Genomic DNA, 25461 nt, shown 5'->3' with positions numbered 1-25461 from the left:
GGGACTACAGGGCAGGGAGGGGTTATTCCCAGGGGTTGTCCCATGTAGAAACAGCACCACAAGGGAACAAGATGGTGCGGCAGGAAGGCAAATACTTAATTGGATTCCTTTAGTGGATGTCACCAGCAATGCCAGCATTTATTGCTCATCCCTAATTACCATGAACTGGGAAGTTGTTTAGAGTCAACCACAGTTCTAGGTCTAGAGTACAGACTGGGTAAGGGTGGCAGCTTTCTCTCCCAAAGGACAACATTGAATGGACTCTTTATTTTTAACTTGACTCTGATGGTAATTTTGCCTATGATTCCAGATTTATTTAATTCCTCAAAATTAAAATTCCATAGTGGGATTTGAACTTTCAACTTTGAAGCAATGGTCCAAAACTCTGGCTGCTGGCCCAATATTTTGTCCACTGGGCTACAAGATGGACCTCTGAAGATGCCGGGTTGGTGCTTTCTGAGATGAACTTTAAGCAGAGTAATGGGTGCTTTTAAAAGCACCCACTGACCCCAGAAGTTTGTTGGAAGAACTAGTACCCGAGAGTAGGAGAACATGGCACAGTCCTGATGAAGGATCTCGGCCAGAAACATCAACTGTTTATTTCACTCCAGAGATGCCTCCTTACCTGCTAAGTTTCTCCAGCATTTTGCTGAGGATTTCTAGCATCTGCAGGATCCCTTGTGTCTCTGGCCGCTGTCAAATATTTCTAGTGAATGAACCATAATTAGAGCTTCCCTTTCAGTGGTGGGCAATGATTACCTCACACATCACATGGTGTATAATGGCTTGGGAATACTGAATACAATGACCGTGTGAACGAGCGCTCCTCGGTGCCTTACATTGTCTGAGAGGGGGCTCCTGACTGCACAGGTCTGGAAAGCAGTGGCTGGAAGCTGCTCTCCAGTGAACTTGGCATCTGAACTGAAGACTGAAATAAGCTGGCACCAAGTAACTTCCGTTTCTTCTCAGCACTGCTCCTCAGGTGTTGAAGGGAGATCTTCACCTAAACAAGAAGCAGGAAGCTGGCTGGAATCAGGAAGCTCAGATGGTTTATAATAGGAAACCGAATACCTAAGAGTGAATACAGAGCAGAATCTACTTCAGGGGTTCACTGTTTATACAGACAGTACTGTCTTAGGCACATATAAAGTATATAGCTTGGGTCCTTTAGAATTTGCACTGAACTGTAGTAACTTTACGTGTTGTACTGTGCTTCTGCAAAAACAAAAGCAAAGTTCATGACATATGTGAGTGATGATAAACGTGATTCTGATTTGGGTCTCTATTGTGGACTGAGAGTGGGAAGGGGGCAGGGAGAGGGGAATCATGGTTGGGAAAAGGGGAAGGGAAGGGATTGGGAAGCACCGGGGAGACATTTAGTAGTGATCAATAAATCAATTGTTCAGAATCAAGTGACCTGGCCTGGTGTCTCAGAGCTGGGTGTTTCTGCACCTACACCACCACCACCCCCACCCCTGGCACTCTTTCTCTGCCACCTGTCTGACGCCCCTCCCGCGATGCTCCACCCTCACTGTTCCATTGCTCCCGCTGGATTTACGAACATGGTCTCTGTTCCACATTGACAAATGCAGTACTGTGCCAAAGCCTTCGGTGCCCGAGTTAAAGTTTGCATAGTGCTGTAGAATAATGGATGCTTGGGAGTGATTATGGAGCAGAGTCTATCTGGTGGTTTCAGGGGGTTTATATATAGAATGGATAGGCCAAATAATCGCAAACTGGGATCTGATAAAGAGGGTGACATTTAGAATTGTGATTAACCATGACTGACTATGGACTGGAGTTTGGGTCTGGATTTAAACTCAAGCGCTCTGTGTTTGGTCCAACATCATGGGTTTGTTGGCAGCACAATCACTAAACTGCTGCACTCACTATGGCCCTTATGCAGAGTGGCACTGCAGAGAGTCCAGCTGCCTCCCAGCTCCCTTGACTCAGGTTCGATCCTGACCTTGGGTGCTGTGTGCGTTGAGTTCTCTCTGTAAATGTGCATTTTTCCAGGTGCTCTAGTCTCCTCCCACGTCCCAAAGATGTGCTAGTTGTGAAGTTAATCGTCACTGTAGATTATCTTTGGTGTAGGCAAATGATAGTGCACATACATGGTACATATAGTTTTTCATAGGGGATATGGGAGGACCAGAGAACCAGTGCAGACATGAAGGGACAAATGGCCTGCTCCTTTGTCAAGAAACATTACAATACAAGAGCGGATTGACATCATTATCATTGGTCTGGAAGATAATGTGGTAAACTGGATCAGCAAATTTGCGGATGATATCAAGATTACGGGTGAAGTGGACAGTGAGGAAGACTATCAAAGTTTGCAGCAAGATCTGGAGAAGCTGGAGAAATGGCAGGTGGAATTTAATGTAGGCAAGGTTGAGTGTTGCACTTTAGGAGGACCAACCAGGGCAGGTCTTACAACTTACAGTATGTGTTGGAAGGCTAGTTGTCTGGTGTAAGTTGCCCAAAATATATGTGGGATAGTGATGGTAAGGTGGGGAGGGCAGGTTTTTGGGAAAATCAGGGAGGGCTGTGTTTTTTCTCAGTAAGCCAGCAAAGATCCGATAGGCTGAGGGCTTCTTTCCACACCGTAAGGACATGTGGAAATCATTATTAAAGCACATGGGGAGGTGTCTTGTCTTAGATGCAAGATTTAACAGTTTTAAGTGGTCTTGGAGCTCGTTAACTCTGCAAGTCCTATAACCCTCCATGACCCGTACGCTATTTCTGGCCTTTTAATCATCTCTGAGTTAACCTCTCCACTACTGGCTGGGCTCTAAGAATTGGGGCTCCCTTCCCTAATCTCTCCACTTCATTTTCTTCCTTTAAAACTACCTCTAATCAAGCCTTTCATCATCCGCCAGGAACTGTCATGTATGGCTCTGGGGCCAATACTCTGTTCGGATGTTGCTGTGCAGGAGCGTGGGAAATTTCTGGCATTTCAGAGGAGCTAAGGAAATGGAAGTTTTTGCTGAAGACTGACGTGGATGCATGAGAGATTAAGTAAGATCCAGGGAGTCATCCCACCTCCGGAGACTAATATTTATACCACAACTTACATCAAAAACCTAACATTTTTGCTTTACTCTTCTTAAACAGTAAGGTTACATTTGCCACCTTTTAGTTTGTGTTGAGGGAATTATTCTAGAATCTGCAGAAATTGGGAAGACTGCAGCCAGTGCACTTGCTACCTCCAAAGCCCTATCTTCAAAACCTTTGAAATATGCATCATCAGATCTGGGTTTTATTGCTCTTTGGTTCTATTAATTTCTCCAATACTTTGTCTTCCCTGGAGCTGGGATGTTATGTTGAAGTTGTTTAAGAGTTAGTGTGGCCTAATCTGGAGTATTGTGTGCAGTTCTGGTCACCTAACTACAGGGAAGATATAAATTAGATTGTAGGTGTACAGAAGAAATTTGCAAGGACTGGAGAACCTGAGTTATAGGGGAAGATTAAATAGGCTAGAACTATATTCCATAGAAAGAAGATTGAGGGGAGATTTGATAGGGGTATACAAAATTATGAGGGGTATAGATAGGGTAATTACAAGCAAGCTTCTTCCACTGAGATTGGGTGAGACTAAAATCAGAGGTCATGGGTTAAGGGTGAAAAGTGAAATATTTAAGGGGAATATGAGGGGAATTTCTTCACTCAGAGGATAGTGTGAGTGTGGAATGCTCTGCCAGCACAATTTCCATTTCAAGGTTTAAGAGAAGTTTAGAAGCACATGGAGGGTCATGGTCAATGGAAGTACGCGATTTAAATGTTTTGGCACGGATTAGATAGGCCAAAAGGCCTGTTTCTGTGCTGTAGTCTGCTATGACTTTATGACCGTAAGTGTAGCCAGGATGGTAGTTAAGACAGTGGAATGCTCCTCCTGTGCTACGTGGGATTGTAGGGTACATAATAGTCACCCGGTGATTAAATCTGCAGGAAGTACAGACAACCTCAACTCCTGACTGACAAGGTCAAGGAAATGGAGCTGGAGCTGGAACTGGATGCACTCCAGATACTCCGGACCATCTGGGAGGCTGAAAACCTCGCAGATGGGACTTTAGCTGAGGTGGTCACACCCTGAGTGCAGGCTTTCGATAGTAGATGGGTGACCACCAGGAGAAGCAAGGGGAGTAAGCAGTCAGCGCAGGGTTCCCTGTGGTCATCCCCTTCAGCAACATATATACCCCCTTAGATACTGTGGGGAGGGAGGGGGTGATGACCTATCAGAGCACAGCAGCGGCAGGCTGGCCAGTGGGACCGTGGCCGGCTCTGAGGCTCAGTGGAGAAGAGTAAAGTTAGGCAGAGAGTTAGTGATAAGAGACTTGATAGTTAGGGGGATGGACAGGAGATTCTATGGCTGCAAAAGAGACCCTAGCATGGTGTGTTGGCTCTCAGGTACTAGGGTCAAGGAAGTCTCAGGATGGCTGCAGAATATTCTCAAGAGGTTGCGTGCACATTGACACCAATGACATAGGTAGAAAAGGGGAAGACCAGCTGTGCTGTGAGTATAGGGAGTTTGGGAAAAGACTGAAGAGCAGGACCGCCAAGGTAGTCATCTCTGCATTAGTCCCAGTGCCACATGCTAGTCAGGGCAGGAATAGGATAATAGTGCAGATGCATGGGTGGCTGAGGATCTGATGCAGGGGCAAGGTTTCAGATTTCTGGATCATTGAGAGCCCTTCTGGGGAAGATATGGCCTGTACAAAAAAGATGAGCCACCGCTGAACCCAAGGGGCTCAATACCCTTGCTGGCTGTTGGGGAGGATTTAAACTAATTTGGCAGGGGAATGGGAATGGGAATGATAGGGCTGAGGATGGGACAGTTAGTATACAAGTAAATGCAGTGTGTAGTGAGACTGTGAGGAAGGACCAGCAGATGACAGGGCAAAATTACAGTCAATTGGATGTGTTGAAGTATAATATTGGGGAAAAATCTACAAGGGGGATGAATATAGGACTGAAGGTATTATATTTGAATGCACACTGTGTATGGAATAAGGCAGTTAATCTCATAGTGTAGCTAGAGTCGTGGGCATCACTGAGTCATAGTTGGGAGAAAATCATAGCTGGGGAAACAGTTTTATTTTACCTCGTTATTGGGAGCTGCTTTACCTATACACTTAGCTAAAGTTGCTAATTTAAATTTATACCCTGTGATTAAGCATTCTTTACAAACTTGGCTCCAGTTCCAGAATGTTTCTTAATCTTAAAAAATTTAAACTTTGTAGTTTAATTTATCAAAATTACTTTTTTAAGCCTTCTTTGAGTGATCTGGAAAAATAAAAGGTATTAATTGTTTTTTGGATTTATTTAAACAAGATAGACTGACGTCTTTTGAACAATTAGTTGATAAATTTTTTTTTCTTACTCACACTTTTTACAATACCTTCAAGTTAGACATTTCTAACAAAAATATTTAAGTAATTTTCCTTACATATTGGATGCTGACCTGTTAGATACTATTATGAGTATGAACCCTTTGATGAAGGGTTCAATTGGAAGAATTTATAATTTGCTATTACAATGGGATAAGCGTCCTTTATTTAAGATTAAACAAGATTGGGAAAAGGAACTTAATTTGACTTTTATGACGGAGGGTTGGACGCGGATTCTGAAGCTGGTTAACTCTTCTTCGATCTGTGCTAGTCATTCACTGATTCAATTTAAAATTGTACATCGTTACCATTTGATGAAGGAGAGATTCTCTAAAATATTCTCTAACGTTGATAGTTATTGTGATAGATGTAAAACTGAGACAGCTACACTGACACTTATGTTTTGGTCTTGTTCTATACTGGAACAGTTCCGGAAGTCAGTTTTTTCGACAATTTCTAAAGCACTTAAAATTAATTTACAACGTAACAAATTAACTGTGCTTTTTGGAATAATTCCTCAAAATATCCATGGTATCTCTTTGTCTGACCGACATGTTATTGCATTTGTTACATTGATAGCTAGGAGGGCCATTTTGTTGAAGTGGAAGGATAAATCGGCTCCCACTTTGTCACAATGGTTCTCTCAAGTGATGCTATGTCTTAGTTTGGAGAAAATTAGAAGTCGAACCTTTGAACCTATTTTTGATTTTGAATAAAGATGGGGTTCATTTGCTCGTTATTATCATTTGAGTTAATTGATAGATTTCCTCCACGATTAATTGTAAATTTTTGGTACATGTTTTTTCTTGCTGGCAGTTTGATGTTTATCTTTAGAAGTTTTTTGTATGACTCATGGCTCCGGGGTTGAACACCTAATAAGGTTTTTTTTCTCACTTTTTCTTGCTTAGTAGGGTTTTTTTTTCTCTTTTTTTATCACCAAAATTTTTTCAATCTTTAAAATAATGTTTTTTTTTCTTGAGACATGGTAAGTGTTGCTTACTTTGATGTACTCTTGTTAATTTTGGATAATAATAATAAAAAGATTTGAAAAGAAAAGAAAGAAAATCATAGCTGGGAGATTAACATCCAAGGAGACATAAAAATGTTACAGAAATGGCAAAAGTGCAACCTCATGCACCATAGAAAAACTGTGGAAAAACTGTTTCCTACAGTGTCTGTTTCCTGTAGGCCTAGGACCAGAGGGCACAACCTCAGAATAGAAGGACGCCCATTGAGAACAGAGATGAGGAAGGTGGTGAATCTGTGGAATTCATTGCCACGGACACTGTGAAGGCTAAGTCATTGAGTATACTTAAACAAAGGTTGATAGGCTCTTGGTTATTCAGGGTGTCAAAGGTTATGGGGAGAAGGCAGGACAATGGGGTTGAGAGGGAAATGGATCAGCCGTGAAGAATGGTGGAGCAGACTCAATGGGCCAAATGGCCTAATTCTGCTCCTATGTCTTATGGTCTTGCTATAACTTAGACAACCTAGCTCCATAGTTGGAACCAAACAGTTTACAGTATCAGCAAGCGGGTTCAACACCCACTGCTGACTGTAAGGATGTGCTCCCCATAACCACAAGGGATTCATCCGGGTGTTCCGGTTTCTTCCTACAGTCCAAAGACGTACCAGTTGGTAAGTTCATTGTTCATTTTAAATTGCCCCATGATTAAGCTAAGATTAAATCAGGGGATTGCTGGGTGGTGTGGTTCAAAAGGGCCAGAAGGGCCTATTCTTCGATAAATAAAAATTGATAACAATAATGACAGACTAATTCAGGCTGCACCCTAATTAATTCTTCAATAATATTTTCAATGTGTTTCATGTAACTACAGAAAACATTCTGTTTACTGCCTCTTTCCCACTAGTAGTTCTTCCAGTCCCTGACCTCTTCCTTTTGCCCCATGCCCCTACCTGTGAGTTCCTTACACAAGCATTCAGTAAGCAACAAATAGCATTCTCAGACCTAAGCAAATTAAAATGTAAGTCTGTGCAGTTATCATTTTCCGGCAGTGCAAAGTTTCATAGTGATGGAGAGGTATAGAGTGAGGAAACATTCCTTTACCTCATGAATCTGTGATGACCAGTACACTAATCCTACATTGTTCCTGTTTTATTCTGCCCACGCCTTCGACCCTCCCACTCACCCACACACTAGAGGCCAACCACCTACCAGCCCACATATAGTTGGGATGTAGAAAGAAATATACATGGTTTCAAGGAGAACATGCCGGAGATTACTATTGAGTCTGGGTTGCCACAGCCATACTAGCTGTGCAGCCTTCTTCGAGAACAAAACCCAATCTTTCAGTAGGCTCTTTGTGGTTTTTTTTCTTGTTTTTTTATTGGTTAAGACATAAAAAAAATCAGTCCCAAGTAATTAGTGGCTCTGAGAAGAAAACTGAAATAATTTGCAAACCATCTGAAATGTACAGGAGAGGCTCTCACATTCATGGGAGGAGGAGGGAGGAGGAAGAAGGAAGGAGGGAGATGAGGTAAAGGGTCACTAGCTTAGCCCCAGATGAACAGTGATTCTCAAATCACATCACAGAAAGCCGTGCATAGGTGGGGAACCTATCAGTCCTAGGAGGATGATAAAACAGTTCAGTGCCGAACCCCAACAATCTTCGCTCAGTATAATTGGTTCCACTTAAAGGATTTTCTTGGGATAGCCGTTGTACAAAACTGGATATTTTGTTTAGTGTAGTTATATTATTCAATTACCTCCTCTGGGACCACAGTAGGTACTGCAAGTCCCTCTCTGGCTTGCGAACATGGTCTGCCAGGTGATTCAGCGGCAGCAGCCTCTGGACTCTTGTCCGACAGGTCCTCGCTGTGAGTGTCCTGAGTTTGTGAAATGGAGCTCCTCTCGATGGGAGGAACAGGTCTGGTGGCATTCAACAGTTTCTGTGAGGCAGAGCGAGCCAGAGCCGGCTTCAGTGGAAGTATGGTCTTAAGTGGGCCTAGAAGAGAACATCAGACACGCTTTGTTCCATTTTGCAATCTCCAGTAGCAGCAATTATAAGATTCACACATGCACAATTCCAGAGCAAGACTTCCATACATTTATGGTCAATGTACATTTAATCTGTAGTACTCTAAAAATGCAAACTGAACAAGAAAGAAAATACTCTGAAAATGTTAGTTAAAAAGAAGACCTGGTGAAGTTATGTTTGGATTGAACTATATTAACATCATGCAAAACACTTTTCTTTGTATCTCAGTACATGTGACAATAATAAACCAATTACTAATTCCCAATTGCTGACTGCCTGGGTTAGGACGCATTCTGGAATTAGGGTATACAACAAATATTAAGTTCAGGAGCAGCCATTCTTCAAACCTGAATGTGGATTGTAGATTGAATTTAAAATGCAGCTCTGAACAATGGTTTTCCAGGAGCTGTGGACTGGAGTTGATTGCTTACCAGAAAATGCTAATTAACATTCATTTTGAGTGTCTGATGTGTGGGTGCAAAGAGGACAGTGTGTGAAAACTGTATGTAATTCAAAGAAAGCATTGTTGATACACTGTAAATATAGAATTAGCCTCCTGTTACCTTTGATCTTTATCATATAAAAATATCATCTAATATTGGATTGGGAGGCCTCTTCCTCCGAGAGTGTCTCATTTTGTTGAATAAAACTCTTCAGTATCCACTAGTTTCTTTGTCCCTCCTGTGACTTTGTTCACATTAAAAAGCCCTTCACAGCACTTTCTCTGTAACTCTAACACTTTATTCTGCATTCTATTAGCACTGTTCCCTTGTACCACCTCCATGTACTGATATTGTGAAATTATCTGTATGGATGCCATGCAAAACAAAAAATTTTTCATTGTACTTCAGTACGTGTGACAATAACAAACCAATTAGTAATTACTAAGTTCATGGTGTGTGGGTGTTTGATGGCCAGTAGGCTCAGTGGGCTGAAAAACCTTTTTCTTTGCTCTATGATTATGACTTCGGGAAAATGTGAGGGTCTGAGAGGGGTGTTAGTTCAATTCAAAAGTCCACACCTTCTAACCGGCAATGGACTAGATGCTGTTTTGTGCTCACCTCTCTGGAGTGGAAAACAAGCCAAGAGTCGGACGGCCTAAGCCACAGTTACACTGATTCAAGTCACAGATAGGTGAAACAGGCCACTTTCATTGACACCACATCCCTGGCCAGCACACCCCACAGACCCACAGGACCAGTCTGCCATCTGCATGAGCATTCAGTAAGCAACGTGCAGAGTCACATGGTGGGACAGAACTGGACCAGGCCCTTCAGCCTATGGCATCCATATCAACTATCGAGGTCATTTCCCACAAATCCTACACTAATTCCAATTTGTTCTTCCTACATTCCCATCGACTCCCCCTACCAGCACCCCAGATCCCATCCTTCATCTCCACACTAGGGGCCAATAGATCTACCATTCCACACAAGTTTGACAAATGGGAGGAAACTAAAGTGCCTGCAGGAAACCCAAACAGCCAAAGACAGCATCCAAATTCAGCACTGATCCTGGTTTCACTGGAGTTCCACCATAAGCATCACTGCGCCTCTCAACATCCTGCAGTCGTTACACCTGGGACAGCTATAGAGCCGTGCAGCATAGAGACAGGCCTTCTGGTGCCAACCATCTATGATAATCCGACTTCCTTGCATTAATTCCACATGGCCTGATCATGCAAAGAATGGCAGGGTAGTGTAACGGTTAGTGCTCCACGATTACAGCGCCAATGACCCAGGCTCAATCCCGCTGCTGTCTGTAAGGACTTTGTACATCCTCCCCATGACCATGTGGATCTCCTGCAGTACTCTAATTTCCTCCCACACTCCAAAGACGTACGGGTTAGTAGGGCAATTGGTCACATGGGTGTAATTGGACAGCCCAGACACATTGGGCTGAAAGGGCCCGTTACTGTGATGCACCTCTAAATAAAAACTGAAGTACCTGTCCAGGTGCCTTTTAAATGCTCCTATTGTATCTGTTCCCATCTCCTCATTCCAGATACTAACTACGGTCTGTGTGAAAAAATTAGTCCTCAGATCCCCTTTAACCCTTCTCCCTCATAATTTAAACCTATGACCTCTAGTGTTGGTTGACCCTACCGTGAGGGAAAAAGACCAGCTATTACAACCCTGAAGTCAAGTCATTGGTATGAATATTGGAAGTGGTTTATTATCATCATATGTACCGAGATGCAGTGAAAAGCTGGTCTTGCATACTGGTTAAACAGATCGTGTCATTACACAGTGCATTGAGATAGAACAAGGGAAAACAATAACACAATGCAGAATAAAATGTAACAGCCACAGAGAAAGTGCTGGGTAGACAATACGGTGCAAGAGATGAATTGTGAGGTCAAGAACCTATCTTATTATATTATGGAGAAATTTAGTAGTCTTATAATAGCGGAGTAGAAGACCGGTGGTGTGTGCTGCTAATGTCCGGGTTGGTGGGATCGTTGACCGTGCTGGCTGCTTTATTGGGGAAGTGAGAAGTACAGACAGAGTCCATAAAGGGGAGGCTGCTTTCCATGATGCATAAGCTATACCCGCAACTCTCTGCAGTTTATTGCGAACATGTGCAGAGCAGTTGCCATACCAAGCCATTATGCATCCAGGTAAGGTGCTTTCCATGGTGCATCAATAAAAATTGGTAAGGATGACCAGAGACATGCCAGTTTCTTTATCCTCCTGAGGAAGTAGAGGCATTGGTGAGCTTTCTTGGCAATGCTGTTTACATGGTTCAGAAAGGATAAGATGAGGAAACACACACCGGTCCTCATTGAGAGATCAGAAGTGGAAAGGGTGAGCAGTTTCAAGTTTCTGGATGCCAAAATCTCTGATGATCTATCCTGGGCCCAACATATCAACACAGTTACAAAGACAGCAGCTATATTTCATTGGGAGTCTGAGGAGATTTGTTAATTCACCAAACACAATCGCAAGTGGACAGCATTCTGACAGGCTGCATCACCGTCTTGTCTGGGGGGAGGGGGTCACTACACGGGATCGAAAGAAGCTGCTGAAGGTTCTAAACTCAGTCAGCTCCATCATGGGCACTGGCCTCCCCAGCATCTAGGATATCTTCAAGGAATGATGCCTCACTAAGGAGGTATCCATCATTAAAGACCCCCATTGCCCAGGTCATGCCTCTTTCTCATTGCTACCATCAGGAAGGAGGTACGGAAGCCTGAAGACACATACCCAGTGATTCTCCTCTGCCATCTAATTTCTGAGTGGACAACGAACCCATGAACAGTGCCTCACAAATTTTCTTTTTTTAATCTTTTTAAACTACCTATTTAATTCAACTTTTTAAATATATGTATATATATTTACCATAATTGACTATTTTTATTAGAATGTATTGCAATGTACTGCTGCCACATAATAACAAAATTTTATGACATATGCCAATGATATTAAACCTGATCCTAATTCTGATTCTGACAGTTGGACCAGGACAGATTGTTTGTAATGTCACTCCTAAGAACTTGAATCTCTCAACCCTCTCAAACTTCAACATTTTTGATGCAGACAGGAGCATACGCACTGTCCCTCCCTTCTTGAAGTCAATGACGAGCACTTTTAACTTGATGATATTGAGAGAAGGTTGTTGTCTTGACACCGTGTTACTAGACTCTCTATCTTCCTCCTGCACTCGTCTCAATGTTATTTAAAATACAGCCCACTGTGGTGGTAACATTTGCAAACTTGCGGATGGAATTAGTGCAGAATTTGTCCACTCAACCATGCATGTGTATAGAGGTGAGTAGTGGGCTGAGGAGACAACCTTATGGAGCAGTGTTTAGAATAACTGTGGTGGAGGTGTTGCTGTTTATCCTTAACGAATGTAGGGCACAACCCCTAGCTGCTCGCTCTCCGCTTTCAGAATATCATATGCCTGGCTAAAGACATCTTGACCCTAGCACCAGAGAGCGAGTACGTCAGCTTGGAGTTTCGTTTGCAGCCACGAAAATCGTGTGTGTGTCTCTATCACTGCTGTTTGCCTAGACTTTGACCATCCCTGCTATGCAACAGAGCCAGTGGTGGTGCCTCTGATCTGACTGCTGCGGTGGCTTTATCTTGAGAGCTATTCTACCCCAGACAGTATCCTATTGTAAACTATGTATTCATTGTTCAAAGGTTAACCACTGTTTGTTTGCTTACTGTCATTCCTTTAAATGTTCAATAGTTTCCTAATCAACCATAGCCAACATGCTTCATGACATCACAGCAAAACACATAAAAGTTGCTGGTGAACGCAGCAGGCCAGGCAGCATCTCTAGGAAGAGGTAAAGTCGACGTTTTCGGTTGAGTCCTGACAAAGGGTCTCAGCCCGAAACGTCAGCTGTACATCTTCCTAGAGATGCTGCCTGGCCTGCTGCGTTCACCAGCAACTTTTATGTGTGTTGCTTGAAATTCCAGCATCTGCAGATTTCCTCATGATGTTATAGACTGATTTTGGTCATATCAAACTAAATCACTCCTGATTTTTAAATAAAACTCTATTGTTTATGATTACTGTTCTTCATCTATGCCTCTTCAATTAACTCTTTCTTTATCAAATATTCCATTCCCTCACTGTTTCTTTAACATACTGATTGAGAAACTTGTCCCTTGTACAATATTACTGTTAATTTTGTTTAGTTAGGTGTTTAATTACTAGAGTAAATAGTTCAGCAAAACAAGGTAGGCCGAAGAGCCTATTCTTAAGCTGCTCTGTTCAATTTTCTATTTTCCAATGGCAAGAAACATTTTTCCATGTAAAGTATTCCAAAGCTCTTTTGCCGTACACAGTTACCAAGGTGGCTCAGGGCCAGGCCTGGTGGTTGTTGGAGTGTCCCAGTCTGGAGAAGGAGGCAATTGTGCTGCTTTTCCATAAAAGTTATTCTGACATGAACAGTGAGAATAGAAGCTGAGTGAACCTTGGTTTTATGGCCCAGCTATGTTCAGGAGTCACTGCTGGTTAATATGCCTAGCAGCTGAAAGTTCAGAGTTTGCCAGTCATTAAAATAATGGGAAACAGCAAAGCAGCTCTTCCCACCAATTGAAATCCACAGCAGAGCTTGTCCATGCTGTGTGACGTAGGGTTGTCTGGTTTAATCTTGCCCTGCTCTCATCTGTGGTCTTGTGAGTTACTGTCATCCTAATCCAAGTGCTCGCTAATCATCCTGAGGGTTTCTGTTCCCATCACTCTATTCCAAACCCACTGCTACTGTTCCCTCTGGACAGCATCATAGCTATACAACTTGAAACAGGTCCTTTGGCCAAACTTGTCTATGCCGAACAAGATGTTTACTTGAGCTAGTCCTAAAACTTTTGCTCAGTACTGTATTTGTCAACGTGGAGCAGAGAGCGAGCTTGTAAATCTGGAGGGAGCAAAGGATGTCGGGAATGGCAAGGGTGGAGTGCCGTGTGATGGGTGTGGGCCAGGTGGCAGAGAAGGAACGCCAGGAGCCTGGGGGTTGCTCAGGTGCAGACACACCGAGACCTGAGACACCAGGCAAGATCCCTTGATTCCAAACGACTGCTTTCCTAATCATTACAGAATGTCCCTCTGGTGCTTTCCACACCCACACCTCTCCCTTCCTCTTCTCCCAACCCTTTCTCTGCCCCCTTCCCACTCTCAGTCCACCATAGAGACCTATATCAGAATCAGGTTTATCATCATTCACGTACAGTACGTCATGAAATTTGTTTTTCTTTTGCAGCAACAGCAGTTCAATGTAATTCATAAAATTACTACAGTACTGTGCAAAAGTCTTTAACATCCCACGAGGGGTGATTGATAGGTTCGTGGCCTAAGGTAGAAGGAGATGAGTTATACAGCTCTCGTTTCATGCACGTTCAGTTCAACTCTTTGAGTGAAAATGCAGAAAGTTTGAAGTTAATAACTCATCTCCTTCTACCTTAGGCCACGAATTTATCAATCACCCCTGCTGTGGCCCACTTCTGGTCCAAGATGCTGACTTCGACAAAGAAGGGATCCGTATGCTCCACGACCACTGGATTAAGTGTGTAAATGTAGGAGGAGACTATGTTGAAAAATAAATGTGCTAGGTTTTCTAAAATTGACTCCTTCTACCATGGGCCACGAATTTATCAATCACCCCCCATAAGTCCGTTGAACAGAAGAGAAATAAAACAGAACTATCAAGCAGTGGGAATAACGCCAGAGGAAGACAGGGGTGTGTAGAAGTGATCTGGTGTTGTACAGGATGATGGGGGGACAGAGCAGGGACACAGGTAGGTAGAAGGGACCCTGAGCACAGGAAGCTCTGTGGAGCAACTGCAGAGTCAGTAAACTAAAAGAAGATGACAGGTGAAGCCAAGCGGGGTGAGGGAGGAGGGATGAAGTAAGAAGCCGGGAGGTGATAGTTGGAAAAAGTAAAGGGCTGGAGAAGAAGGAATTTAACAGGAGAGGAGAGTGAACCATGGAAGAAAGGGAAGGAGGAATGGCACCAGGGGGAGGTGGACAATTGAAGAAGAGAGAAGGGGAGGGGTAAAAATGAGTGTAGGTTGGAGAAATCGAATGCCATCCAGTTGGAGGCTGTCTAAATGAAATATGAGGTGTTGCTCCTCCAACTTGGGGGTGGCCTGATCATGGGGGCAGAGGAGGCCTTGGGAATGTGGATTGGAATTAAAGTGGTTGTCCACAGGAAAATTCTGCTTTTTGCAGATGGGGCAAAATTGCTCAACAAAGCAGTCGCCCTATCTACATCAGGTCTCACCAATGTAGAGGAGGCTGCATCAGGAGCACCGGATACAGTAGATGATCCCACAGATTCACAGGTGAAGTGTTACCTCACCTGGAAGTACTGTTTGAGCCCCTGAATGAAGGTGAGGGAGGAGGTAAATGGGCTGGTGTACCACTTAGACCATAAGACATACAGAATTAGGCCATTCAGCCCATTGAGTCTGCTCCACCATTCCATCATGGCTGATTTATTATCCCTCTCAATACCATTCTCCTACCTTTTCCCCATGACCTTTGATGCCCTGACTATTCAAGAACATATAAACTTCCACTCTAAATATACTCAATGCCTTGACCTCCACAATCGCCTGTGGCAATAAGTACCACAGATTCACCACCATCTGGCTAAAGAAATTCCTCCTCATCTCTATTCTAAATGGATTTCCCTCTAGCCTGAGACGGTGCCCTCTGATCCTAGACTCTCCCACTACAGGAAATATCCAAGGGAGGTAAAGATGTGCAAGGTGGAAGGATCCCATTGAAGATGGCAGAAGTTGTAGACAATGATGTGCTGGATGTGGAGACTCATGGGGTGGTAGGTGAGGACTAGAGGAACACTATCCCTTTTAAGACAGTAGAAAAATGGGGTGGGGGGTATGTCCGTGAAATGGAGGAGATGTGGGTGAGGGCAGCATTAATGGTGGAGAAAGGCAAACCCCATTCTTTGAAGAAGGAGGATGTCCTGGAATGGAAGCCTCAACATGGGAACAGATATGGTGGAACTGAAGGAACTGAGAAAAGGGAATGGCATTTTTACAGAAGACAAGGTGGGAAAAGGTATAGTGAAGATGCTGTACCAGTGGGAGTTAGTAGGTTTATGAAAGATATGGGTAGACAGTTCATTTGCAGAGGTGGAGGTGGACAGAGAGATCGAGGAAGGGGAGAGAGCTGACAGAAATGGACCAAGTGGTTTTTAGGCTAGGGTGGAAGTTGGAGGCAAAGCTGATAAAATTGACAAGCTCAGCATGGGTGTATGAAGTAGCACCAAAGTAGCGGAGAAAGAGTTGGGGAACATTACCAGGAAAGGCTTGGAACTTGGACTTTTCTACATAGCCAACGAAAGGACAGGCATAGCTGGGGCCTGTGTAGCTGCCCACAGCTACACTTTGACTTTGGAGAAAGTGGGAGGAGACACCCCCCTCCCCTTTCCCTCTTCTTCAATTCCCCACTCCAGTCCCCTCTTACCTCTTCTCCTCACCTGCCTATCGCCTCCCCCGGCACCCCTCTTGCTTCCCTTTCTTCCATGGTCCCATGGTCTACTCTCCTCTCCTATCAGATTCCTTCTTCTCCAGCCCTTCACCTTTGCCAGCTATCATCTCCCAGCTTCTTACTTCCCCTTCAACAACACCCCGCCCAAATTCTTATTCTGGCTTCTTCACACTTTCTTTTTAGTCCTGTTGAGGGGTCTCAGCCTGAAACATCGATTGCTTATTCATTTCCACAAATGCTGCCTGACCTGCTGAGTTCGTCCAGTATTTTGTGTGTGTTGCAGTCAGTGGACTCTTTCGTACTGCTGAGTGAATAGCACAGGCAGAGTTACCACCATAACCTTTGCTGCTCTACAGTCCTTGCACAATTCAGTTTTTTCTGCACATTTCACTGTATTTACTACAGTACTATACTTGTCATTACTATGACACTGTTTGCTCCATGAGCTTCAAGTACACTTCATCGCACCCTGGTGTCTAGACAATCGTTTGAATCTGGACCTAAAACTCAGTCTGAACCAGAACATTCTTTACTGGAGGCAGTTACTCTCAACAAACTGCAGCTGAGTGGCCTCACAACACATCATACTATGTGGTAAACTGTTCCTAAAGATGCCCTCACACTTCAGTGCAAATTCCAATCATCTCCCATGCAGAGTCCACCATTACTGAACCAGTCACTCCTGAACCTCCTCAGCCAGGGCCTGGGTTGTAGCATTGGCAGCTGATACTGAGGTCGACCAACTGTACTTGTTAGGCCCCATTGCCAGGGTCTGTTTCTAGCAGGACGATCTCATCCCAGCCCCTTCACATCACCCCCGAGAGGGTTCTAAGATATTGAGGGCTGTGCTCACAACCTGTGACCGGGGGCAAGTGGGAAGCATCAAGTATTCTCATCCATATTACTCCCCACACTACAGTTCTGTAATGGGACAGTGTTTAGTGGAGCCACAGCCTCACAGCTTCAGAGTCCCAGGTTCAGTCCTGACCTCCCATACTGTCTGTGTGGAGTTTGTACATTCTCGCTGTGGCCATGTGGGTTTCCTCCAGGTGCTCCAGTCTCCTCCCAAAAATCGGTGGATTGGTGAATTAATTGACCACTGCAAAAAAGTGAGGAAAAGAAAGGGTGAATTGAGAGAGGGAGAGAAAGAAACAAAACTGTATGTATGAGTGTGTGTGTGTGAGAGAGAGAGAGAGAGAGAGCACAAATAAAGAAAGAACAATGAGACAGAGAGAGATAAAGGCAATGGAGAAAGAGATTATGTGGAAGAGAGAGAATCAGAGAAAAAAGTTAAAATATGAGGGTAGAGCAGTGGTTCCACAAACTCTTCAGTTAATGGCATAAGTCCATGGCATAAAACAGGCTGGGAATGCCTGGGATAGGGAGCAGCAAGGAAAAAGAGAGGGCAGAGTGTGACAGAGAGTAGGATAGAAGTGGTCACAATGGATGTTGGAAGTTCCAGCAGGAATGTACCCTGCTCCTAATCATCTCTAATCTCAGAAAGATTACACTAGGGAGCGCATCTTAATGTGCACTTCAAGGCTGGACAAACCTGGAGACTTGCACATCTCTAGGACACACAAAGAGTAACAAGACTGAAAAACAAAAAGTAACAGATAACAAAGAAAAGAAATATGAAGAAGGTGGAGATGGAGAGAGTGTAGAGATGGTGAAGAACAGGAGAGGAAGAGAGGGAGGATAAAATAAAGAGGGGCGGTTGGCAGAGAGAGTCAGAAACCAGAAAGCCAGAAAGGATGAGGACACTACGTCCAAGAATGCTGGAAATTTGACAGATTTCCCAGACAATTCAGTACCTACTTTTCTGTGGCAGGATTTCCGACATCCTGCATATGAGTTTGTTCTTGAGCTGTAGAGTGTGGAACAAAGGGTGACCGTCCTCCGTCTCCGATTCTGTCCAATCCAGCTTCATGCTGCACCCATGAAGATGAACAGCCCCCAGTGTGCTGCCATCGAACAAGTGGTAGAAGGGATTACTGCCCAGGACCCAACCACCTGCAGACTGAGCACCTTCCCTCGTGCTCTTTACAAAGCAGGCTTTCTCCAGGGACAAGTTCAGACTGGACTGAAAAAAGGCTACAGAGAACAGAAGGGTTAGTACAATCCTCAGCACATCCTGGTCTTCAAGGGCAAATGCTTTGTCAAATAATACTTGAAACAATTTCCAACAATTTTAATCTCAGAAAAATATTGCAAACATCTGGCAGGTCAGGTAGTGTCTAGAGCGAAAAATGGCATTCACCTAAAATGGGCAGCTCGTTTTCTCTCTCCATAAATGTTTCTGACCTCCAAGTTTCTTTCATTTCTGAAAATATAAAATAACGCAGATCCTGGATGTCAGAAATGTGTGGACTTCAGGAAGGTGCAGGTCAACCACTCTCTATTGCACATCATTAGCTCTACCATGGGGAGAGTGAAGCGCACAACGTTCCTTGTTGTGCACATAATGGACGATCTAACCTGGACCCACAACACCTCCTTAACAGTCAAGAAGTCTACATGTTCTGAGGAGATTGAGGCGTGCAAGGCTCCCCGCCCCCATTCTAGCAGATTCCTACAGGAGCACCATCAGGAGTGTCCTGTCTGCCTGCATCATTGTGTGGTGCGGAAACTGCAAGGCATCGGACCACAGAACCCTATAGAGGATAGTAAAAACCACTGAGAGGATCACCGGGTCTCCCTTCTGCCAATTTGTGACATTTACCGAGAGCGTTGTATACAAAAGGCCTGAAGCATTGTTGAAGATCCCTATCACCCATCCCACAATCTCTTTGACCCACTACCATCAGGAAGGAGGTACAGAAACATCAGAACTAGGACTGCCAGAGTCGCTAACAACTTCTTCCCTCAGGCTGTAAGACTAATGAGTACCCTACCAACACCACTGTTTATTGTTTACTGCTTACCTGTCCAGCGGTATAACTGGATGGGTTGGCTGGGCTCGTTAGCCTTGGTTGGCAGCCAGCCTAAGAGGAGGACAACTCTGAATCCAAACCCGGGCAGTTGGGGCTCGTTAGCCTTGTCAGGCCATCCACCTCGGAGAAGGACACTCTGACCCAAGAACTTTGTTGTCACCGTCCCAGCTTGCTAGGCTATGGCAGATGAACTCAGGGTGTAAAGGGCAGGGCCAGTACCGCACACACTGCACTCACCTAAAATACAATTGCGCAGGCCGAAGGACATGCCCATGTCTACGACCATCCTCCCCACTGGCATTGAGGACAAAAGGAGAAGGAGGAAGAACCGTGACACAGCAGCACCAAACCAGCCGCTGTGGCCAGGTCTGCCTGTCCCGTATTGGCCTCGTCAGCCACCAGCGAGCCTGCAGCAGATGTGGGCAGTCCCCCTCCTAAATCTTCATTCGCAAAGCCAAGCCATGATGATGACTGTTTACCTGTGATGTGCTTTACTACATGCATTTTGAATTATATTTTATTAACATTTATAGTGTAATATTTTGGTTTATGCACTGTGGGTCATAAACATTGCATAGGTGCACCGTGGTCTGGAGGAATATTGTTTCATTTGTTTGTATAAATGTACAGTCAGATGACATTAAACTTGAACATGACAAGACGGAAATGATATTGAGATAGTTTAAAACGGGTCAAATGATAAGGAGCTTGAGCAATGACCATAAATAAAAGCATTTTAAAGGAACAGGGCGAGAGAGGGAAATGAGCATGATATGTGGAATTTCCTGGGAATGGCAAAACAAACAGTTCGAGGAGTTCTGATGAAAAGCCATTGACCTGGAACATTACATTTTCTCTCTCTCCACGGATGCTGTCTGACCTGTTATGCATTTCCACAATCTTACAGGGTATTCTCAGGTTCCGTTTTTATAGACATTGTAAATCGAACTTGTCCAAAATACACAAGAGAATCACTAGATACAGTAACCATACCTCAACAGTATTGTAATACAATCCAGTTTATTCTGGATTGGGAATCTTATCCAATGTTCTGACTGAGCTGCTATTATGATGACAATCCAGGAGGAATATCAATATAATAAAACAATCTGTGGTATCTTTTTTGTGTAAACTCTCTGATATCTCTCTAATGGCATAGGTTACTTTCTAAATGGAGAGTGAATTCAGAAATCAGAGGTACAAAGAGACTTGGGTGCCTGAGTGAAAGTTAGGATTCACTGAAGATTAACTTGCAGGCTGAGTCGGTGGTAGGGAAGGCAAATACAATGTTAGCATTCATTTCGAGAGGACTAGAATATAAAAGCAAGGATGTAATGCTGAGACTTTATAAGGCATTGGTCAGACCACATTTGGAGTCAATTTGGAGCAGATTTGGGCCCCAGATCTAGGAAAGGATGTGCTGGCATTGGAGAGGGGAGAGGAGGTTCACCAGAAAGATTCCAGGAATGAAAGAGCTAACTATGATGAGCATTTGATGGTTCTGAGCGTGTACTTGCTGGAAACGAGAAAAGAAATATATTCTCATTGAAAGGTACCTATTATTGAAAGTCCTAGATAGAGTGGACATGGAAGGGATACTTCCAAAAGTGGGGGAGTCTAGGACCAGAGCGCATAGCCTCAGAATAGAAGGGCTTCCTTTTCGAACAGAGATGAGAAAGAATTTCTTTAGCCAGAGAGTGATCCATCTGTGGAACTCATTGCCTGTGGAGGCCATCTTTGGGTATATTTGAAGTAGAGGTTGATAGGTTCTTGATTAGCAAAGGTGTCAAAAGTTACAAGAGGAAGACAGGAGAATAGAGTTGAGAGGGAAAATAAATCAGCTGTGATCGAGTGACAGAGCAGATTGTTGGGCCAAATGGCCTGATTATGCTCCTATGTCACTTGGCCCCATGGAACACCAGATATATTGATAAACAATGAGGGGTAGTTGTACCTACATGTTAATTTTCTGCTGTAGCAGCCAGAATATGTCAAGTGTCCCACCTGGCTTTGGGAAGATTCTTTGCAACCTAGTTGTAGGAAACCACAGAACAAAGAAGCACATTGAAGGAAAGTCTTGTATTTGACACTTTGTTGGTCTAAAGTGAAAACTTCACTGAGAGAGCTGTATCCCACTATAAACATTCACTGTAAGCTATCTGGAAGATAGGAATGGCAGAGCAGGGGTGTTTGGGACTTGACATTGCATGGAAAAGGACATTTGATAGATAGAAAATTCTCCAATAAACATCATAATCATCATCATTATGTGCCTTATCATATGACGTAGGCAACCATAGTTCTACAGAAGTGGTTTTGCCATTGCCTTCTACTGGGTGGTGTCTTTACAAGATGGTTGACCCCAGCTATTATCAATACTCTTCAGAGATTGTCTGCCTGGTGTCAGTGATCGCAGAATCAAAACTTGTGATGTGCACCGGCTGCTTATATGATCTGCTTCCATGGCTTCACATGACCCTGATGGGGGGGCTAAGCAGGTGCTACACCTTGCCCAGGCCAGCACCTTTTACCCTCTTTGGTAGAGATGTATCTCCACACCACCACCCATTCAAATAAACACTCTGGCAATTTAGAAACCAAATGGTTAAAAGAATTGTTAGGGGGGCATCAGCATCAATTTGAAGAAGTTAAGGAAACACCTATTTGTATGGATAAGATTTGGAATTGAGGATGTATAAAAGCAATAAAGAAATTAAATAATGATTGGGAGGGCTGGGAAGAAATGAATGAAAGGTGCCTTAAGAAATGTTTAGCAGCAGCGACTCAGGAGACCAACCATTGGTAAATTAGTTTATTACTGTGTCGCATGTACTGAGGTTCAGTGAAAATCTCAGTTTAACATTCCCTCCATACAGATCATTTCATTACGGCAGTTCACTGAGGTAGTACAGGGAAAAATAATAACAGAATACAGAAACAGTGTTGCAGTTTCAGAGAAAGTGCAATGCAGGTAGACAATAAGGTGCAAATTCACAAACAAGAAGCTTATGAAGTCAATAATCCGTCTTATTGCACGAAGACACCATTTAATAATCTTACAACAGCAGGATAGAAGCTGTCCTTGAGTCGGGTGATACATGCTTTTGTGTCTTCTCCCTGAAGGGGTGTGGGAGAAGAATCACTGTGGTGTATGGGGTCTTTGATTATAAGATCGTAAGATATAGGAGCAGAATTAGGCCATTCAGCCCATCGAGTCTGTTCCGCTATTCTATCATGGCTGATCCCAGATTCCACTCAACTCCATACACCTGCCTTCTCGCCATAACCTTAGATGCCCTGACCTATCAGGGAGCTATCAATTTTCACTTCAAATATATCCACAGTCTAGGCCTCCACAGCTGTTTATGGCAGAGCATTCCACCTACACCATAGCCTTCCATAACTCTCCCATTCATGTAATGACTTAACTACCTTTTAAATATTGAAATCAAACCTGCATCCACCACTTGTGCTGGCAGCCCATTGCACACTCTCACCATCCTCTTAAACATTTCACCCGCCCCCATCCTAACCCAAGAACTCCAGTTGCTGTCTCAGCCAACCTCAGCGGAAAAAGTCTGCTTGATTTACCCTACCTATACCCCTCACAACATTGTATGCATCTATATCCCCTCAAGCTTCCACATTCCACGGAATAAAGTCCTATCCTATTTAACCTCTCCCAACAAATCAGTTCCTTAAGTGCCTGCAACATCCCTGCACTCTTCCAATCCTAATTGCATTCTTCATGCAGATAGGTGACCAAAACTCCATACAATACTTCAAATTATGCCCACCGACAACCTATACAGTTACACACATGTTGGCTGTTTTACTGAGGGAGCAAGGAGTGTAGACAAACACTGGCACTGAAGAAGGTGGTCCCGAGTCAGGAACTCAGAGAGGAACGCATCAAGATCAAACCCCCAGCTAGGTTCACAGAGAGAGAGTGATACTTGAATACAGCATGACATCTGCAATTTTGACAAACGTCCATAGACATGTAGTGGAAAGTATATTGACTGGTTGCATCACAGCCTGCTATGGAAGCACTAATGCCCTTAAATGGAAAATCCTACCAAAAGTAGTGGATATGGCCCAGTTCATTACAGGTAAAGCCCTCCCCACCAGTGACCACACCTACACAGAGCGTTGTCACAGGAAAGCAGCATCCATATCAGGGATCCCACCACCCAGGACATGAACGCTTCTCACTGCTGCCATCAGGAAGAAGGTACAGGAAACTCAGGACTCACACCACCAGGTTCAGGAACAGTTACTACCCCTCAACCATCAGGCTGTTGAAGCAAAGGGTTTAACTTCACTCAACTTCACTTGCCCCTTCATTGAAATGTTCCCACAGCCAATGGACTCCCTTCAATGACTCTTCATCTCATATTCTTCGTATTTATTGCTAATTTATTTATTATTACTATTATTTCTTTCTTTTTGCATTTGCACATTTTGTTGTCTTTTGCATACTGGTTGAATGCCCAAGTTCGAGGCAGCCTTTCCTTAATTCTATTATGGATTTCTTGACAATGTCCTTAAGAAAATGAATTTCAATGTTGTATATGGTGACAAATATGTACATTGATAATAAATTTACTTTGAATTTTGAATACAGGAAGTTGGTTTTGGAAGTTGAAGAGTTATGTAACAAAAAAGGTTGCAAACCTAGAGTTAAGTGATTGTTTGAATCTCTGAGTTGTTTAAATCCATCGTGACCAATAAAGATGTATAGCAAAGATATTGGTGCATTTCATCATGCACTGTTCTGAACTGATCACACTATATCTCTACTCTTGGAGTGCTAATGGTAAGAATTCAAACAGATTTCAAAGTCAAAGTCGCTGAATAAATAAATAAATAAACTTCAAAATCAATTTATTGTCATATGCACAGGTGGAATGAAAAACTTACTTGCCACATTATATAAGCAGAATTCACAAGAGAAAGATCCAGGTAGATTGTGGTTATGGGCTAAGTGGAAGAATAATTCAATATCCAGATAGACGGTGTGGACTGGTTCATGGAGAATTTACTTGCTGCCTGGTGGCTCTTGCCATACGTAACATTGCCAGTCATGCCTGTGAAGTGCATAATAACACTACCCTCAGGAGACAGGTGAGGGTCTGTGTTGTCCTCTCACTACCACAAGCTCAAGCTGATTTCAAACATTCCAGTGGGCTGGAGGGTAAAGGAGAGGGGTGTGCAACCAGAAATTCCTTCACTAGTGCATGGAAAGGACCAAACGGACCAGAGTTTGGCGAGGTTGTATTCACTGCAACATCCGCTGCCCATTCGCCTGAACTAAACAAACAAAGGAGATTAGATATGGGTGGGGGGAGGGGTACTGGAATAATCGTTTCCATTTCCTTTCACCACAAACAACTCACTGGAGGTTATGTTGATCCAGGTTTACAGCACAAGATATTTGTTCCCAGCATGAGGTGATTCTTGCCTCACCAAGTACCAGTTTCCTCTCTTGCCCAGAGCACTGTAGAGTCATAGAGCATTGAAAGAGGCCATTCAGTCCATCATGTCCATTCTGACCTTCTAGCCTAGCTGTGCTAAGCTTATTTGTCTGCATTCGGTCCCTGCTTATTTAAGTGCCTTTCTAAATGTCTCAGAGACTTAATGCCGATCTAATTTCTTTACAGCACAGGAACAGGCCTTTTAGCCCACCACATATGCACTGACCATGATGCAAATCCAAACTAATCCATCTACACACGTATGGTCTGAGCCACCTGTTCAAATTCCACCATGTCCTATGGCAGTGCATTAGAGACATCAACCCTCTTTGTGTAAAAAATTAGCTCGTTGGCCCCTTTTACAACTCCTTCCTTTCACCTTAAACTTAGGGTCATTTATTTTTAATACCCTACCACAGGAACAAGATTTTATCTGGCATATTTTATTCAGTCTTGAAGAAAGGTCTCAGACAAAAATGTCAACTGTTTGTTTATTTCCATGGATTCTGCCTGACCTGCTGAGTTCCTCCAGCATTTTGTGTGTCTTATCTAGCATATGTCACTTATAATTTTATTAGAAAATTCCACTTCTCCTCATAACTAAAGTCCTCCAATCCAGGTAACATCCTGGTGAATCTTCTCTGCATTCTCTCCAGCATAGACACATCCTTCCAATAACTTGTGAGGCCGA

General features: G+C 43.6%; 1 protein-coding gene across 1 annotated transcript in view; it reads right to left on the bottom strand.

Moving 5' to 3' along the window:
* The window catches only part of LOC134359447 (TOG array regulator of axonemal microtubules protein 2-like), a 92558-nt gene that overhangs the window by 54259 nt on the left and 12838 nt on the right, over nt 1–25461 (bottom strand). Inside the window, exons 2-4 of the mRNA XM_063072697.1 lie at nt 18179–18454; nt 8118–8356; nt 840–1003 (exon numbers count right to left, since the gene is read on the bottom strand). Of these exons, the coding sequence (XP_062928767.1) occupies nt 840–1003; nt 8118–8356; nt 18179–18290 (515 nt within the window). The 5' untranslated portion in view covers nt 18291–18454. The remainder of the gene's footprint in view (nt 1–839; nt 1004–8117; nt 8357–18178; nt 18455–25461) is intronic.

Source organism: Mobula hypostoma, chromosome 2 (assembly GCF_963921235.1).
Source record: "Mobula hypostoma chromosome 2, sMobHyp1.1, whole genome shotgun sequence".
NCBI lineage: Eukaryota > Metazoa > Chordata > Chondrichthyes > Myliobatiformes > Myliobatidae > Mobula > Mobula hypostoma.
The sequence above is the reverse complement of the archived record's forward strand: the minus strand, read 5'-3'. Positions and strand labels throughout refer to the sequence as shown.